The 19,207-nt window shown below is 40.6% G+C and overlaps 1 protein-coding gene across 14 annotated transcripts in view; it reads right to left on the bottom strand.

Annotated features, from left to right (window-relative positions):
- The window catches only part of fnbp1b (formin binding protein 1b), a 253,838-nt gene that overhangs the window by 177,806 nt on the left and 56,825 nt on the right, over positions 1 to 19,207 (bottom strand). For all 14 annotated transcript variants that reach the window (XM_078226346.1, XM_078226353.1, XM_078226350.1 and 11 more), the window contains one exon: positions 7,318 to 7,433. In XM_078226346.1, the coding sequence (XP_078082472.1) occupies positions 7,318 to 7,433 (116 nt within the window). Of the gene's footprint in view, positions 1 to 7,317; positions 7,434 to 19,207 lie in introns of those variants that run through there.

The following is a 19,207-nucleotide window of genomic DNA, read 5'->3' as shown; positions in this document are numbered from 1 at the left end:
TTGGTCAAATCCGGGTCTTGATGTCAAGTTCTGTTACTCTCGCCTCACCTTTCAAGTTCAGCTCTTTTGTCCATGTTTGGATCAAGGATATAATGAGATCTGGGGCCAGGTGTCCCTGGCAGAACCCAAATGGAGCATCAGTGAACAGACTGTTGCTGATTAAGTGCCATTTGATTGCACTGTCGGTAATAACTTCCATCACTACGCTGATCATTGAGAATAGACTGAAGGGGCAGTCATTGGCTGGATGGATTGTCCTGCTTTTTGTGGACTGTATATACCTGGCAATTTTCCACATTTCTGGGTAGATGCCAGTGTTGTAGTTGTACTGGAATAGCTTGGCTAAGGAGAGGCTCATTCTGGAACACCTCTTGAAAGCTACAGTCGGCATGTTGTCAGGAACATATGTATCCAGTACATTCAGCCATTTCTTGATATCATGTGAAGTGAATCGAATTGTCTTAAAACTGGCATCTGTGATGCTAGAGACTTCAGGAGGTGGTTCACCAACTCAGCACTTCTGGATGAAAGTCATTGCAAATGTCTTAGCCTTCTCTTTTGGATCAACATGTTCGACTTCGCCATTAGAGGATAAGGATCTTTCAAAAACCACCTTCTCCAAGTTGCAGGATTGCAGAGCTGTGATCTGATGGTCGTGGAATCGCTCAGATCTATCAGTGGCATGCTGCTTCTGTTGTTTAGTATGCATGGGTTGTGGCTTCACCAAGTTAGCATTTCATTTTTAGGATGCTGGGTGCTGCTCCTGGCTTGCACTTCTACACTCCTCATTGAACCCAGGTTGGTCCCCAACTTGATGTTAATGGCAGAGTGGGGGATATGTCAGACCTTGAGGTTACAGATTGTGGTTGAATACAATTCTGTTCTCATTGATGGCCACTTTTGATTTGTTCTGAGTCTATCCCATTTAGCACGGCAGTAGTGTCACACAGCATGATGCAGGGTGCCCTCATGCCCTCAGTGGGAAGTCATAACTTTGTCCCCACAAGGACTGTGCAGTGAGAACTTTCATCAATTTGTCGCAGACAACTTGCAACAGGCAGATTTGTGGGGATAAGGTCAAGCAGGTTATTGGTTCTCTCACATGTGCTGCAGGTTCAGTCTGGCCGATATGTCCTTTAGGACTCACCCAGCATGATCAGTAATGGAGCCCAGCCGCTCTTGGTGATGGACATTGAAGTCAGAGCAGATTCTGCATCCCGTTTCTTCCAAGTGGTGCTCAACATGGAGGATCAATGGTTTATTAGCTAAGCGAGGACAGCAGGTGGTAATCAGCATGAGGTTTCCTTGTCTATGTTTGACCTGATGTTATGAGATTTCATGGTGTTCGAAATCACGGTTGAAGGCAACTGTATTCTGACTGTATACCATTGTGTCAGTGCCTCTGCTGGATCTGTCCTACTGGAAGGACAAATAATTCCAGGGATGGTGATGGTGATGTCTGGGACATTGGCTGTAAGATATGATGTGACGCTGTCGGACTGTTGTTCAACCAGCCGATGGGGCAGCTCTCCCAATTTTGACAGAAGCCCCCAGGATGTTAGTGAGGAGGGCTTTACGGGGTCAACTGGGCATCATGTACCGCTTGTCATTTCCAATGTGAGTTCATTATCGGGCAATCCATTTGGTTCTATTCTTATTCGTTCTCACAAATGTGAAGACAGCATAAAGGAATCAGCTGAACGTTGCACCTAATATGCACTTTGCTGTCTCATCCTGTGAACCTGATTGGAGTGAGATCTTGAGGACCAAACAGGGTCACCTGTCACATCAAGCAGTAAGTGAATGTGGCATGGGTTGTGAGGGGATGGCCATTTGTCAAAAATGGGTCGCCAGAAAAAAAGTTTGAAAACCACCGATTTAATGCATACTTACCTGCTCTTGAAAACTACGCTGAAACTTCTGATGGCTGGAGCTGCTTGGGGTCTGCATCGAAGGAGCCCTCACAGGCCCTAGCACGAGTAAGTTCTGGCAAGTTCAAGGAAGTAAGAAGTCTCACAACACCAGGTTAAAGTCCAACAGGTTTATTTGGTAGCAAATACCATAAGCTTTCGGAGCAATGCTCCTTCGTCAGATGGAGTGGTCTCTGTTCTCAAACGAACTAACTAATCCTAACTCCATCTGACGAAGGAGCATTGCTCCGAAAGCTTATGGTATTTGCTACCAAATAAACCTGTTGGACTTTAACCTGGTGTTGTGAGACTTCTTACTGTGCTTACCCCAGTCCAACGCCGGCATCTCCACATCAAGTTCAAGGAAGCCATGCCCCCTTGTTTACCGCACCCCCCTCTTTTAGTGCACTACCGGCCGTAAAGGGCCCAGTGAAACTGACAGGCCAGGGAGAAGGTAAATGTCTAAGGCAAGTGAATGGAATTTGCAAGTTTGATTGGGCGGTGGGGGCAGGGGAGCAGATTGGTCTGGGTCTTTACAATAGTTACCCAGAAGTTATAAAAGTATTTCATTCTCCTAACATTTTCTGAGTAACTACTGATGTAACCCTGGCAGAACCATCTGAAGTTAGCGATTTAAATCACATTTTCAGATTGTTCATAGCGCAGGACAGCTGTCCAGGGAAAGCTCGCCCTGCTGGCAATTGCTGTGCAAATGCTTACCTGTGAAGTTCTTCAGGATTCCCAAGCACACCTTTGGGGAAACTTCCCTAAATCCAACATTGGGGAACTCAAATTATGGCTTATTAAATCAGTTTCACTCTCTACAGATGCTGCTTGACCTGCCAGAGTATTTCCAGCAATTTCAGTTTATATTTCAGGTTTCCAACCATTTGTTCCTATTAAGCCTTGATGTGTTAAGCAATTTTTGGATTTGATTAGTTACACTCAGAATTTAAATTAAGATTTAAGAATGTTTTCTAGAGTACAACCTTAATGTAGCAGTGCAATTTATGTACTGAATAAATCTGCTTTGTCTCCTGCCACGACAGAACCCAGTTATGATAAAAGACATGACATGACGCATGCATTCTTCATTCACAGTGCCAAGAAGCCACATCAGTGGGTGTTGCTTACTGAATTTCTAAGACAATGTACTGTAAAGTTTCCATGACCTGAAATTACAACAAATGGATATTTCAACGTAGTGCGATTCATGTGCAACATGGTATTAGCATCATACAGTTGCTATTCCTCATTTCCTTTTGAGCATGTCCACAAATGAGCATTTTCTATATTCAGATTTTATAGCCGTTTATTTCTATAGATCTAAGTCTAAAAGTGTAATTCTTTGACAACAATCTTTTGGTCAGTTGGCAGGGTAGTAGCAATGACATTTAAAAAAAATTAAATTCCTCAGCTCACATTGGGCCAAATTCTTCTGGTCTCCAGATTGTCAGAGACTGAAAAAGTCTAATGGAGCCTGTGGAAGTCCTGACATGCAGACCTATTGTGGGAATAGGAGGTCTTGTGGCTCAGTGGTATCACCCCTACCTCTGCTCCAGAAGCTCTGGGTTCAAGTCCAAAGTCAGAACTTGGTGGCCACTGACAGAGCGTTCATTACGTGGTTCAATGGGCTGCTGATCAGCCTGAGAATCTTTCCACCACTTCCCCACAAAGGGAAAAAAGTGTGTATGTGAAGATACGCTTTCAAAAATTGTGGAAATTCTCCAGGAAATTTGAACTAACAATGGGAAATCCCCAGCTCCCTGGGACCCTCCGCGAATGTCTCCAACTGAGTTAGTTCTGCATAACTTAGCTGCTCCTTACCCAGGAAATGAGAGACAGATCAGAATTTGGATAATCACACAACTGACCCCCACAATTATCTCCCACTCCCCAACTACCTCCTGACCCAATCCACCCCCTCTCCACTTCACCCACCTCACCTCCAGCTCCCCCCACGCCATCTCTCACCCACCTAACTGCTTTATTCACTTATCCAACTCCCCCTCATCCACTTTCTGACTTACTTCGCTTACCCATTCACTTCCTCACCCGTTCACTAACATTCATTTATTAATATTCAAACTAGACCTATAAACTTAGCATATGGAAACTCATGCCATATAAAGGGTGCGTGTTCTGTTTTCCCCTGACTCCAGTCTGCTCCAACAGAGTTCCCTGAGGGATGTTGTGCTGCACGTTTCTGTGAAAGCTGGGCATGGAAGAAGCCCATAGAAAGACACAACAACGCCAAGTCGGGGGAATATTCGATCACAGTGGCAATCAGACAATCATTGCCTATTGGGAATTGATAAAACTTTGCTCTCTATTTGATTTGATTATTCAAGCCTCAGACTTTTCTTGCTGACTTTAAAGAGAATTGCGGACTAATTTTATTTCGTAAGTATGCATTCCCCAACCATTTCTTAGGTTTGTCTAGCCCCACTGTTCTTCGGAATTTAATTAAACAAGGATTAATTAAATAAATAGAACAGAAGAATACCATGCTGTCCAGTGAATCTAATTCATTTCAACGCAGGCAACACATTTCACCTCCTGAGTCAGAGGTGCAAAATTTAACCCTGAGCCACACAGCAATGTGACTACAACATATCCTTATACCTTAGGTATTCCCTCAAGCCTAGTGACTTCCTAAATGACATTTCCATTTCTCCAGCATAAAAAGAACCGTGTTCCATGAAGCATTTGACCATTTAAACGAATCCTCAAGATTTTTAAAACCCTAAAATCCTATTCGAGTTTTTCAAAATCGCAAAAATATTTTTTGCTGTCGGTCTTGCATCACATATCCACGAGTGTGTTGAAAACCAATTTTTCTACCTCTGCTTCAGTACATTCACATTATCCATTCTATTTTAAGTCAGCCAGGTGCACAGTTCTTAGTACCATCCAGTAATCCACCATTAAAAAATGTACACCCAGGTGGAGGGGGCAATATGTTAATTCATGTGCAAAAAAGGCCATTTGTTGAATTGTCATAGGCTTGTTGTGCATTACGAACTTTTGGGTGGTTAACTCCCTCGAGTGCTCCTTACTGTTCACCTCTGGCCTTGGCCATCCATTGTCACCCTTTGCTCCCTCAATCTTCTCCCCACCAATGTTTAAGTCGAGACACTGCTCATCCCCCATCCCGACTCTAATACTGGATGCATTTTAGCCCTATGAGTTAACTGTTAGCTTGAAGCCCGACAGCACATAACTGACCATGCCTGTCCTTTGCCTTCTGCAGTATAAGCACTGGATCTTTTTCTTAAATTCCACTTCCAAATTCCTGGACTTCTCCGGACATTAAGACTACACTTCTGCATTAGAATTTAGCCGCTGAACCGACTTTGAATTTTAATACATCTTTGTTCAGTTTACAATCCTTCGACAGTCATTCCCTGCTGAGCTTGTGACTGGCCTATTGATTTTACTGGATTCTCTGTTTCAGCAACAGTCTGGCCAGAGATACATTCTCCTGCGCGGTGTACTTCTCAACTGCTTCTGGATTTTATGGTGACTCCAACTTCACCACTGTATTTGTCTCTGCCCCACCACCAATTCTGCATACCAGCTGGATCTTCTTACTCACATAAATATCTCGATCAACACGTGTCAATTCTCTACCCTTCAAATAGCTTCTGAACTTCACTGTCCTGTGCCCCAACTTGGAACAATAGATCATCGCTGTATGATACAATCTCCACCTGAACTACATCATTTTTATCCCACCATGAGACTTGTGGCTTTGGGCTGAATTTAATAGGGACACCAGAGGTCTCACCCACTGATCATAGAATCAGCTCTGTTGGGGAGGTCCAAAAGAATCAATGCCCTTCAGGTTCTTCGGTAGACACCCTCAGGTCTCCCCTGCAATTGTGGTTCTGACAGCAGGAGTCCTGCTTATTGAGAGCTGCCAGTCAAAGGCCTGAAGATGCTTGTTTCTGTCAGTGCCAGTGGGAGCAGTAGAAGCAATGCAATCACTGGTGGCCCTGGAACATCATGGAACACCAAACCCTACAGTGAAGGAGGCCATTTGGCCCATCGAGTGCACACTAACTTTGCGACAGTGCATCTTACCCAGGCCCGATCCCCATAACCATCTATTTACCATGCCAATCCCTCTAACCTGCACATTTTGGGACACTCAGACACAATTTAGCATGGCCAATCAACCTAATCCACATATCTTTGCACTGTGAGGGGAAACCGGAGCACCCAGAGGAAGTCCACACAGAAATGCGAGAACGTGCAAACTCCACCGAGACAGTTACCCAAGGCCGGAATTGAACCCAGGTCCCTAGCACTGAGAGACAGCAGTGCTCGCCACTGTGCTACCCATGGGATAAGGAGTAACAAGAGAGGGTGGGAACATGGAGGTAGCTTTCAGCAGCCCCACTCCTTCCCGACGTCAAGAACCTCAATCAGGCACAGAATGCAGAAGAGATGTGTGGCTCCAGTTATATATCTGAGGCACCCAGCCATAGAACTATGTCAACTCCCTCATTATTCTCTTTGTCTCTAAATGCTTAATTCTTCCTTCCTTCAGGATGATGCCAATGTTTTAACACAGATATTGGGCTTACAACCTGATTCCACGTTGGCTAGTCCTATTCCAATCCTTAGCTTGCATTGTGCTTCCAATGATTCAAAAGAATATGGTAGGTATTTGAATCTAAACATAGTTGCTAATAAATATAAACCACAGATCTGAAAGTGTTCAAACTGTCTTTGATTTGTTATCAGAGATTGCTAATCTATATAGTACAGCCTGTGTAGATACCAGTACATCTCTGCCTGACCTGTTTCCACTGGCTGTAGAAAATTAAAATTAACAGCTTAATAATTAACCTACACCGAGACATTATTACTCTTTTATAGCAGTCTGCCTGGATCTTATCTGTGTTTTTAACCTTATCTTTAATCCTGTAAGTAATTAAATTCTAACAGCAGCTGTAAAATTCTGTTTTTATAAACATCTTAGCACTCACTATTCAACACACAAGCTGTGAATTTATGGAGAACATTACTTCATTCACATTTGTGTTGCCATTGACTAACCACAGGTATGGCTATTGCAATATCATTTTAACAACATGCATTAATTTTAGCACAAAACACCTTCCATGCACTTATGCAATACAAGTATATGTACTCTAATTCTATGCATTTAATAACCATTTTCCCATTCAGCAGCAAAAGGAGTTAAAGTCATGATTAAAAACACTTATTTTTTGCTCTCATTTTATCATCAAAAGCACAAAAAGGTTCAAGTACACACACACACACATACATTCTGATACAAACATTGAGATCCCATGCCCATTGGCTAGGTACATCACTCATAGCTTATTTACTATTCAGAAATGAAATTAACTACATTACTTTTCATAGTACTCACCGAAGCTGCTTTGCATAGCTGATCTCAATATCTGTTCGGTCCTTAACAAACTTGTTGTATCTCTCTACAAATTCAATTCCCCATTGTGTGTGTTTTTCCAAGTTGTCAAATTGATCCTGTTGGAGAGAAGAGGATTATAATCATTTTTTGTCAAGTTTCAAGCCTATTTTCAGATGGCTACGTATTTCCACTCACCCATCTGGCAAATTTTGGCCCATTCTCCTAGCTTATCTATATCCGTCTGTAAAATCTTTATTGAAACAGCATTTAGTTTTCTTTGCAAGCAAGTCAGTAATCTGGCAACATATCCATAGCATTCACGTTAAGCCCATGTTCAAAATGCTCAAGTTAATCCTTCACCTTAATCCCAATAATATAACCTGAAGCTTAAAACCAATCGGTAAATTCAAGGAAGAATAGGATAGCATTTTAGAGGTAAAATTATTCCAGGATAGTGCTAAGTGAAATCTTTTCTGAAGCAGCATTTTCTTCTGTGATCAGACACAGACTATAACAGTTTTATGCACTTTTAGCTGTTCCTGCTTACTTCTTGATGCAAATGTCACACTACGTTACAAGTATGTTAAGAAAAATAATGAACTGTGGGCACATCACATATTTTATATAAACGGTTGCATCCAAAGTTCTGATACAACACTCATACCAAACCCTACTTCCATGAGAATACCATGAAACTTTACACTATTTAACCACAGGAAAAAACATTAACAGTGTTTGCAATCAGACTATAAGCAATGAACTCACTGAGAGGCAGAAACAAGTCAAACAAAATGGTCACTATAATCACAGCCACGGGACATCTCAGTATCTAATGACACAACACTTGCCACTTGGAAGTTTAGCTTTTGCTGAAGTCGACTAACTTTAGCTTCTTGGTGTGGACAATAAATTTGCTTCTGCATTATTCAGTTAAAAATATTTTATTTATTGCCTTGAATGGTTGAGGCCACAATTTTAAAAAATCAAAGGTCAAATTTACAATCAATGCTAAGTTATCTGATCTCAGCCAAAGGCAGCTACAATTAGGCTGAGAGCAGAAATCATTCAAGGATCTCAGCACTGATGGCTATTAAGTGGTACTGGCTGGAAAGTGCAATTGTGAACATTAGAGTGAAGGCAGGATCAAACTCAGCAGTCGCGCCCTTGCAATGGAATATTCTGGAAACACACGCATGAAAAATGGCTCCTTTGGTGAAGTAACAAAGAACACCCGGCATATTTAAAACCATACCCTAACCTGACAACAGCAGATTGCAGAGAAAACAATGAGGAAATGGTTGCAATATAATTTTCCATATCATACGTATCTTGCATTAACACACATTTTGTGAAATGCTACAGGCAGTTGTGTCCCATAGAAGTCTGTGTTCGAGAAGCAGATATGGTTCAAAGCAGAAGATTATGAAGTAATATATTTTGGGACTTTCAGTAGGAAAAGGAAGGAAATACATCTTAAATGGAGCAGAGGTTTAGCATGATCTTAGTTGCAAATATCAGGTAATTTAATGGACAACATAAATTTAAATAAGGCCACCAGAATGGCCTGGCTTTGTGCCTGGAGTACAATAAGCAAAGAGAGTAATGTTAAATTTTCACAAGATGTCGATTAATCTGCAGTATTTTTAAGATGTGCATGTAATTGTGGGCGGCACGGTAGCATAGTGGTTAGCACTGCTGCTTCACAGCTCCAGGGACCTGGATTCGATTCCCGGCTTGGGTCGCTGTCTGTGTGGAGTTTGCACATTCTCCTCGTGTCAACGTGGGTTTTCTCCGGGTGCTCCGGTTTCCTCCCACAGTCCAAACATGTGCGGGTTAGGCTGATTGGCCATGCTAAAAATTGCCCGTTAAAGTCCTGAGATGCATAGTTTAGAGGGATTAGTGGGTAAATATATAGGGATATCGGGGTAGGGCCTGGGTGGGATTGTGGTCGGTGCAGACTCGATGGGCCTGTACTGTAGGGTTTCTATGAATAGAAAAGTTGCAGCTTGAATTTTGCTTGTACATGACTAGGAAAGCAAGATTATAGTTATGAAGAGAATTAGGGATTTTCATTAAAGCCTATCGATTAAAATAGAACCTGATATATTCAAGGCTGTATAGGGTTATGATAGCAAGACAAAAATGAAAGAGCATGAATTTAAAATAAATCAAAGAGTAGGTTAGAAAATTATCTTCAGAAAATTGTTGTGTTACTTTGCTGAAATAGTTCATCAATTATTTTTAAACATGAATTAAATAATTAGATAGGAAAATTAAACAATAAGGGCAGTGAATAGGGTAGACTAGATGGTTCATGTGGGGGAAAAATGGCATGGAAAAAATAATAGAACTACAGTGCTGAAAATGAATATTTCATGCTTTAGCAGTTCAATTGATAAAATAAAAGTTAACTACAAAATAATAAATCCACAAATTGGATTAAGCAAGCATTCTGGTTCAACCTGCTAAAGAAATAATTGCACTATCTGATGTGGCACTAGATGTTTTTTACTTACATGTACAACACATGCATTTAAAATTGAAAATATTTTATAATTCAAGCTTTCTTTTAACAGCTTCCTATAGCAATGATAGTACACTTAACAGCAACAACTGCATGTAGATAGCACCTTTAATGTAGTAAATATTCCAAGACTTTAAATACATTTGACATTGAATATTTAATTTACTTGCACAAGAGCAACTTTATACATAGTTCTTCAAATAGTAAGGGGGAAACATCCAGAGTAGAGTTACCTACCACAAGATATTCTTGTGAAATGTTTAAATGACTGCACTGATGACAGAAACCTGGTCGGTTACAGGTGTGTCTTTAAGGCCCAAGCCAGTGCAAAGAATGAGAAGACGAAGAAAGATTCAAAACAAATGCATAAAATATGTAAAACTACAAAACTGATTGTACTGATAGCATCCAAGGAAATGTGCAAAATTATTTCATTCATTATGATAAAAATGGAAACAAAATAGATCAAATTGATATATTACTATCACTGATCTGAAAGACTAATTAACAGAGCATCACAGATTCCTTATAAGTGAATTTACAACTCCAAAGCATCCAGAAAGTGGTGTGATAAATAGAAACCTGCTCTGCAATACTGTCACATTTCAACATCATCAGTAATTAAACATGCCTCATTATTGGTATTGCAATACTGAAAAATTGCTCATCAGTTCAATAAAATTCAACCATTAATCGTATGCGTGTCTGCACATGTTTTTCAGAAGAAATAAATCTCATCAACCTTCCATTCTCTCAGTTAGCACAGAATTATTTAAACTTATATGGTACATTTTCAATACAACAAAGTACTTGACACGCAACACTCAAGTCACGCACCACAGAAAATTTGAAAAGATCATAGAATAAGTGAAAATTTTCACCTTAGAATACAACAGAACACGGATTTCTCCAAGGACCAGATGCCAAATCATGTTTGAGATTATTCAAGGATTTTTATCATGCTTTAAAATAATCTGTACTCAACATAGTTCTACTTGTATTGAAAATCTTACTAAGAAAATGGAATTGCGTTCTGTTGTGGTAACGATAATAAAATTGAAATTCTGCAGCACTTTTCAAAAATGTTTTACTGGTCTGACCAATACAAAAGCAACTTTGTACAAGTGTTCTGTCACTGCAATAATTTACTTCACAGAATTGTTTTCCTAAACCAAGTGATAAATTTGGTTATTGAAGGAAGCACAGTATTTTGCTTTATTCACATCTTTCGGTACAATACAAAGGATATCAAATATCACCTCATCCCAACCATGGTAGTATTAAATTACAAACTGCCACAGTTTACAGCAAATGTATTCCTAAAATCATTTCCTCACTTTACCTTTGTTTTGCTCCAACAGTCTCCCATCTTTACATCAACCATTGCCACGTTCAGGGGTGATTCGCAAAAATCTTCAGCATGCTACTTAAAATCAGGAATACTCAAAATGCCGCAGGAAGTCATCTGCTTCGCAAGTACATCTGCAACTAACTCTGTATCATGATCTAAACCAAGTGGCATGAAGCTATCTCTCTTCATGTCAAGTGTAAAAGCTGCAGCAGCATGTGCCTGACCACATCCTGTAATGATCAAGCTTCAAGCGCATTTCTGACCACACAATTCAAATTGCAGTTACAAAGTTATGTTGCCTAACACATTTGCGACTTAAAATCCAAGACATGCAGTTCAAAATCATAACTACCTTGGCATCTTCCCATCATAAGTCAGCTTTTTCAGAAAAAAATTACATACTGCAACTTTAAAAGTGGACAATGAGAGAAAAAAGGGACGAAACATTTTTTATGGAACAAACTACAGGAATAGGAAAGAGAGAAAATTGTTAATAGTATGAACCTTCCTCCATTTCTTGATAACATTCGTCCCTCACCAAAACATTCGACTGTTATAAAATTTGAAGAACATATTAATTATACATTAACTATAGTAACAAGAATTAACTAATTTTAAAATCAAAAAAAAAGATTGACTCGGAAATAGGGGTTATTACTATTCCGAAATAGAAGTTGATATCATAAGAAAATCTCTGGGGAGATTAAGAAAACCCATCAATACTTTTACAGGAGGCTAAAGAAATTTGGCATTTCTGCTATGACTCTCACCGGCTTTTACAGGTGCACCATAGAAAGCATTCTTTTCAGTTCTGTCCAAGACCGCAAGAAACTTCAAAGGTCATTAACGAAGCCCAGTCCATCACGTAAACCAGCCTCCCATCCATTGCCACTTGACACTTCCCGCTGCCTCGGAAAAGCAGCCAGCATAATTAAGGATCCTACGCACCCCAGACATACTCTCTTCCAACTTCTTCCGTCGGGAAAAAGATACAAAAGTCTGAGGTCATGTACCAACTGACTCAACAGCAGGTTATGTCAGACTCCTATTTATTGACTACAACTCAGCCTTCAACACCACTATTCCCATGAAACTCATCTTCAAACTCCATGGCCTGAGCCTTGACTCCTCCCTCTGCGACTGGATCCTGAACTTCCTAACTCACAGACCACAATCAGTAAGGGAAAGCAACAACACCTCCTCCACGATCACTCTCAACACCAGTGCCCCACAAGGCTGTGTTCTCAGCCCCCTAATATACATCTTATACACCTATGACTGTGTGGCCAAATTCCCTTCCAACTCGATTTTCAAGTTTGCTGACATCACCACCGTAGTGGGTCGGATCTCAAACAATATACGAGACACAACACAGGAATGAGATAGAGAATCTGGTGAACTGGTGCGGCATCAATAATCTCTCCCTCAATGTCAACAAAACGAAGGAGATTGTCATCGACTTCAGGAAGCGCAGAGAAGAACATGCCCCTGTCTACATCGATGGGGACGAAGTAGAAAGAGTCGAGAGCTTCAAATTTTTAGGGCCCAGATCACCAACAACCTGTCCTGGTCCCCCCATGCCAACTGTAGTTAAGAAAGCCCACCAACGCCTCTGCTTTCTCAGAAGACTAAGGAAATTTGGCATGTCAGCTTTAACTCTCACCAACCTTTACAGATGCACCATAGAAAGCATTCTTTCTGGTTGTATCACAGCTTGGTATGGCTCCTGCTCTGCCCAAGACCACAAGAAACTAAAAATGGTCGTGAATATAGCTCAATCCATCACGCAAACAAGCCTCCCATCCATTGACTCTGTCTACACTTCCCGCTGCCTCGGCAAAGCAGCCAGCATAATTAAGGACCCCACGCACCCCGGACATTCTCTCTTCCACCTTCCATCGGGAAAAAGATACAAAAGTCTGAGGTCACATACCAACCGACTCAACAACAGCTTCTTCCCTGCTGCCGTCAGACTTTTGAATGGACCTACCTTGAATTAAGTTGATCTTTCTCTACACTCTAGCTATGACTGTAACACTACATTCTGCACCCTCTCATTTCCTTCTCTATGAACAGTATGCTTTTGTCTGTATAGTGGGCAAGAAACAATACTTTTCACTGTATGTTAATACATGTGACAATAATAAAGCAAATCAAATCAAATCTTCCCTGCTGCCATCAGACTTTTGAATGGACCTACTTCATTTTAAGTTAATCTTTCTCTATACCCTAGCTATGACTGCAACACTACATTCTGCACCCTCGCCTTTCCTTCTCTATGATCAGTATGCTTTGTATAGCACGCAAGAAACAATACTTTTTACTGTATGCTGATACATATGACAATAATAAATCAAATCCCGAGTACTGATCCAAGATGGGAATGGCTGACTGATTTCCCGCTTACAACTCCAGGGGCACTGAGACTATTTGTAATGTCTCCACTGATTAGCTAATTCAGCACAAACTGATGATCAAACTTGGGGCCATTTTGCTTTTTATGGCTCAATTCTACACACACCGACACACGAGGGTGACTCAAACCCCTCAGCCCCCCGCTTCCCCCTCAGACCATCACAAAACAAACTGAGATTTCCTTTGATCCCTGACAATCAAACCACTCAGCTTGAATGTCAGTCAGACAACACAGCAAGATCACATAACCCCCATTCATTTACCTCAAATTTAAAGCTGCAGTCCTAGAACAAAATGTTATAAACCTCATAATTCGAGCAACCTGATTAAATTTGAAAGGGAAACAGAAAACAATAAAGGTGAACAAGGCAAAAGAGACAACAGAGATTTAAAAAGTCACTTTCCCTAAAATGGCATTTTTCTGACACCACTTGCCTTCTTAAGTTGCAACTTAAGCTGTTTTCCTCCAGTCACGGTCATTATTATTCCATTGTGAATATATGTACATTTCCCCAATAAACAGAACTGTGTTAACTAAAAAAAGGTTCCTTTTTCGTGTTTTACATTTGTCCTTTCTGCTTTACATCAGATTTACTTGAAACTATTCAAAAAAAAATGCATGCTGCAAAAAAAACCACCGCAACATTCCTTCCAATAGGTCACTCAGTGGGAGTGACCTTGTAGTTTTCAGAATGGCTGAAATTTGCAAGACAATGTTGAATAAACTAAGGCTGTACTTGAAGATAGTCAGAAAGCTTCCAAAGGATTCTTGGCCTGGATTTAATTGGTCCCTCAATGAAGCAAGAAATTATTCAAATGTCATGGCTCCAAAGTGATGCACATTTACTGCAGATAACTCAAAATATGAGTCTTTAAACTATGAGAGAATCTCATAGCACAAAATGAGACCATTTGGTAAACCGTACCTGTGACAGCTCTCTGGAAGACCTACCAATCTATCTCACTCCCTTTCCCCCAAATTACCACATTATTTTGTTTCATTTTAAGTACATTTCCAATACTCTTTTTTTAAAGTCAAAGATAAAAAGTTTATTTATTAATCACAAGTAAGGCTTATATTAACACTGAAACGGGCGGCACGGTAGCGCAGTGGTTAGCACTGCTGCTTCACAGCTCCAGGGTCCCGGGTTTGATTCCCGGCTCGGGTCACTGTCTGTGTGGAGTTTGCACATTCTCCTCATGTCTGCGTGGGTTTCCTCCGGGTGCTCCGGTTTCCTCCCACAGTCCAAAGATGTGCGGGTTAGGTTGATTGGCCAGGTTAAAAACAAATTGCCCCTTAGAATCCTAAAAAAAAATGCGTAGGTTAGAGGGATTAGCGGGTAACTATGTGGGGGTAGGGCCTGGGTGGGATTGTGGTCGGTGCAGACTCGATGGGCCGAATGGCCTCCTTCTGCACTGTAGGGTTTCTATGATTCTATGATTTCTATGAAATGAAGTTACTGTGCAATTCCCCTAGTTGCCATAGTGCAGCATTTGTTCAGGTCAATGCACCTAACCAGCAAGTCTTTCAGAATGTAGGAGGACACCGGAAGACCCAGAGGAAACCCACACAGACACAGGGAGAACATGCAAACTCCACACAGCCAGTGACCCAAGCGGGATTTGAACCCAGGTCCCTGGCACTGGGAAGCAGCAGTGCTAACCACTGTGCTACCATTACAATTGAATCCAATAGATTCCAGGTCATCACAATTCACAAAATTTAAAAAAAATTCTTGCCTTCTCTCTGACTCTGCAGCAATTATAACAGGAATAAATTAGCGCACTGCTCCAGTCTGCATAACCCCTAAGCCCTTCGACATGTCAGCAGAGACTCAGTGAAACCATTTCTATACGAGCTGAATGTGTTCTTGCTTTTTGGAAATAGTCTAATAACTATGGTAAAACAGGATAGACCCTTTTAGTACTGTGCAATATTCAATTCTTCGAACACAGAACATATCCATGATAGTTATCAGCGAAGCTTTGGTCTCTAATTTCAATGTACTGACACAAATCTGGTGCCATAACACAGGAATCCTGAAGTTAGACTCACATCAGGGTCATAACCTCATGATCTGATTTCAAGATACTTGGTATATGAGGTGCAATATCCAGACCTGTTATATTATAACAAGCAAAGTGGCTACTCCAATATTTGTCTACCACTTTCAGATGATTTCAACTCAAGTGTGGTAAAACTACATTATGACTGCATTGAATTACTGCCATTACCGGTTGGGTTTTTTAAAAAAAGTCATTCTTGGGACGTAGGCATTCTGGACAGGCCAGCATTTGTGGCCCAACCGTAATTTCCTTTAAGAAGGTGTGGTGGGCTGTCTTTTTGAACTGCTGCAGTTCATTTGGTGTTGGAACATCCACAGTGCCATTTCAGAGGGAGTTCCAGGATTTAGACCCAGCGACAATGAAGGAACAGTGATATATTTCCAAGTCAGGATAATGGGTGGCTTGGAGGGGAGCTTCCAGGCGGTGGTGTTCCCATGTGCCTGCCACATGCAGTGGTTGATCACAGAAATACTTCATAATTAGGACATTAATAATTTAGTAACCTGTAACTTCAAAAAATGCATATAATTCTAAAAGTATATTGGCCACTAGTTCCTGAAACAGACAAATAAGGGTGTGTGCAGATCATTACTGTATTAAGATTGGATACATCATTATTCTATTAATACTGGATAAATATTTAAATAAATCCAAGCCACAAATACACAGAAAGGCTTCAATTTTCAAACAATAATCATGGACACAAGAGGAGGTGTTGAAAAATAATTCTCTCCCATCACAAATTGAAAAAATCTATTGTTTAACTAAATTTACTTTGGACATATCAATTTTACAATTCTAACCTCTGAAAATGTATTTGTTAAGTATACTACTCTGCATTGCCAGGCAACTGCCCCACAAAGACAGAGACTGAATGCCCTTTTAAATTATATTAATAAAGCTAAGATTAGATCAGACATATGCAAAATATGAGTGACTAATCATCCTGTTTCCTTCTGTCATCAGCATGGGGGCATGGATAGGAGGTGGAAGTCAATGTTCCTACAACATTCAAGTCCTTCCAAAATTTTAGTGAACATTTTTGAGCCATTAGTATTTAACTGTCTTGACAACATTGAGAATTTTCTCAAACCAAGCGGTCACCATAACTCAATATTACTAGAAGCCAACTAAATTGAAAACAAAGCTAAAATCAAATACTAACTTAATACTTGCACATTACTGAACAGAAAAGGTTTTGATTGCCCACAGCAGTGTTCCCAACCTCTTATAGGTCAAGGCACACCTCTGCACTATAAAAAATTTTTTGAGACACATCGTCTATTTTCTGTCTTCTTCACTTACCAAGATCTTCTCCCTGCCCTCTCGCAGTTTGTTTTAATCTCTCCATGTCTAGTTCACTTCTCCCAGGGTTTTTGCACCCTTTTTGAGTTTTTGCATTTTGTGCAGGTGTATGGGACATTTGTCTTCAGCTATAAGTCCTGTGGGTCATGTGCATGGTCCTGATGGACATTAAAAATCTAAACCACGCATGTGCAGCTCTTTCCCAGCCGGTGCAAGCATGGGAGGCCCAAGATTTGTCAGGTCTTTGAGATGCCAACCACAAAGCTGAAGACAAATATTTAAAGTTTATTTATTAGTGTCACAAGTAGGCTAACATTAACATTGCAATGAAGTTACTGTCAAAATCCCCAAGAACCATTGGCTGAGAGCACTGTCAGCATTGCTGAAAATGAGGGGAAAAATAGCCATAAAATGCAATGGCAGTATTGTGTAGAGCATTAGAGCAGACATGTTATAAGCTAGTGCCAAACTGATGCAGCTCATCTGGATGTATATTTTCATATGCTGTGAAATTCACTGAATAATGAAAAATATAGCACTGAAGGGTCTATCATATTGTTTCTCAGCAACCTGTTCGTCTCGCCTCTGCAACTTGAGGATCAAGAAGGAGATTAAGTTTTAAAGCCAGTTTCTCCTTTTCCAGTGCTGATTAATATTGGGGTTCTGATCAAACCAAAATGGAGATCAGTACACACACTATGTTATACAGAGTAATTTGTGTTTAAAACTTTAACGTCAATGGTCCTTTATGCTATCTTAAACGAGTTTCTGTGATACTAAGCAAAGACAAAGCTATTAGTTTTCATAGAAGGGTATTAGCAGTTCTAAATACTGAAACAGTAAAAAATGTGAAAATTCTACGAAAACCTGAATAACTTCACATGCAAATATATTTTTCTTATTTATAAACTGTGTTTTATTCTTTCATCCGATAAAGAATGCATTCTGTTCTCTTATGCAACAAAGCAGTCTACAGTTTTTATGAGCACAGTTAGCATAAATTGGGAAATGCCAGCACTACTGACCTAAAACAGTTCAACATTCATCACTCGACTGCAAGAATGCAAATTTTTCCACGTGGAATTTAAGCTCATTTTTTTCAGATCCTAAACAGCATAACTCAGCAGACCATAGCACAAATCTAGCAACAGAAACAATTAGTTGCATTCATTTAATGATATGTTCTTCTAACCCAAAGTTTTCTTACCTCTGGTGAAAAATAGAAAAACATAACTTCAAACAAAATCATTCCAAATATTCAGTGATTTCCCTATTTTACAAAAACCCAGAGAAATGCAAACATATGAAAATGTTCAAATTAAATTATATTTCGGCTTTAAATATGACATATTAGAGTTGACTAATGGTTACGGTGCTAAACTAGCAACTCAGAGGTCATGCATTCACTGTGATTGTATTTGAAGTCACCATTGCAGATGTCTGAGCAGCTTTCTCGAAGGTCAACCCACGGAAAGCGACTGGCCCGGATGGGGCATCCGGACGAGCACTCAGATCCCGCGCGGATCAGCTGGCGAGAGTATTCGCAGACATCTTCAATCTCTCTTTACAACAATCTGAAGTCCCTATTTACTTCAGGAAGATGACCATCATCCCGGTATCAAAGAAAAGCAAGGAGCATGCCTTAATGACTATCGTCCGGTGGCTCTGACATCCATCATTATGAAGTGCTTCGAAAGGTTAGCCATGGCACAAATCAATTTCAGCCTCCTGGATTGCCTGGATCCACTACAGTTCACCTACCGCCGCAACAGGTCCACAGCAGATGCCATCTCCCTGGCCCCGCACTCAACCCTGGAACACCTAGATAACAAGGACACCTATGTCAGACTCCTATTTATTGACTACAGCTCAGCCTTCAGTACAATTATTCCTATGAAACTCATCTCCAAACTCCGTGGCCTGGGCTCCTCCCTCTGCGACTGGATCCTGAACTTCCTAACCCACAGGCCACTATCAATAAGGATAGGCAGCACCACGTCCATGATCATCCTCAACACCGGTGCCCCACAAGGCTGTGTCTTCAGCCTCCTACTATACCCCTTATACACCTAATACTGTGTGGCCAAACTCCCCTCCAACTCAATTTACAAGTTTGCTGACGACACCACCGTAGTGGGTCAGATCGCAGACAATGATGACAGAGTACACGAATGCGATAGAGAATCTGGTGAACTGGTGCGACGATAATAATCTCTCCCTCAATGTCA

Source organism: Mustelus asterias, chromosome 13 (assembly GCF_964213995.1).
Source record: "Mustelus asterias chromosome 13, sMusAst1.hap1.1, whole genome shotgun sequence".
Lineage (NCBI taxonomy): Eukaryota > Metazoa > Chordata > Chondrichthyes > Carcharhiniformes > Triakidae > Mustelus > Mustelus asterias.
The sequence above is the reverse complement of the archived record's forward strand: the minus strand, read 5'-3'. Positions and strand labels throughout refer to the sequence as shown.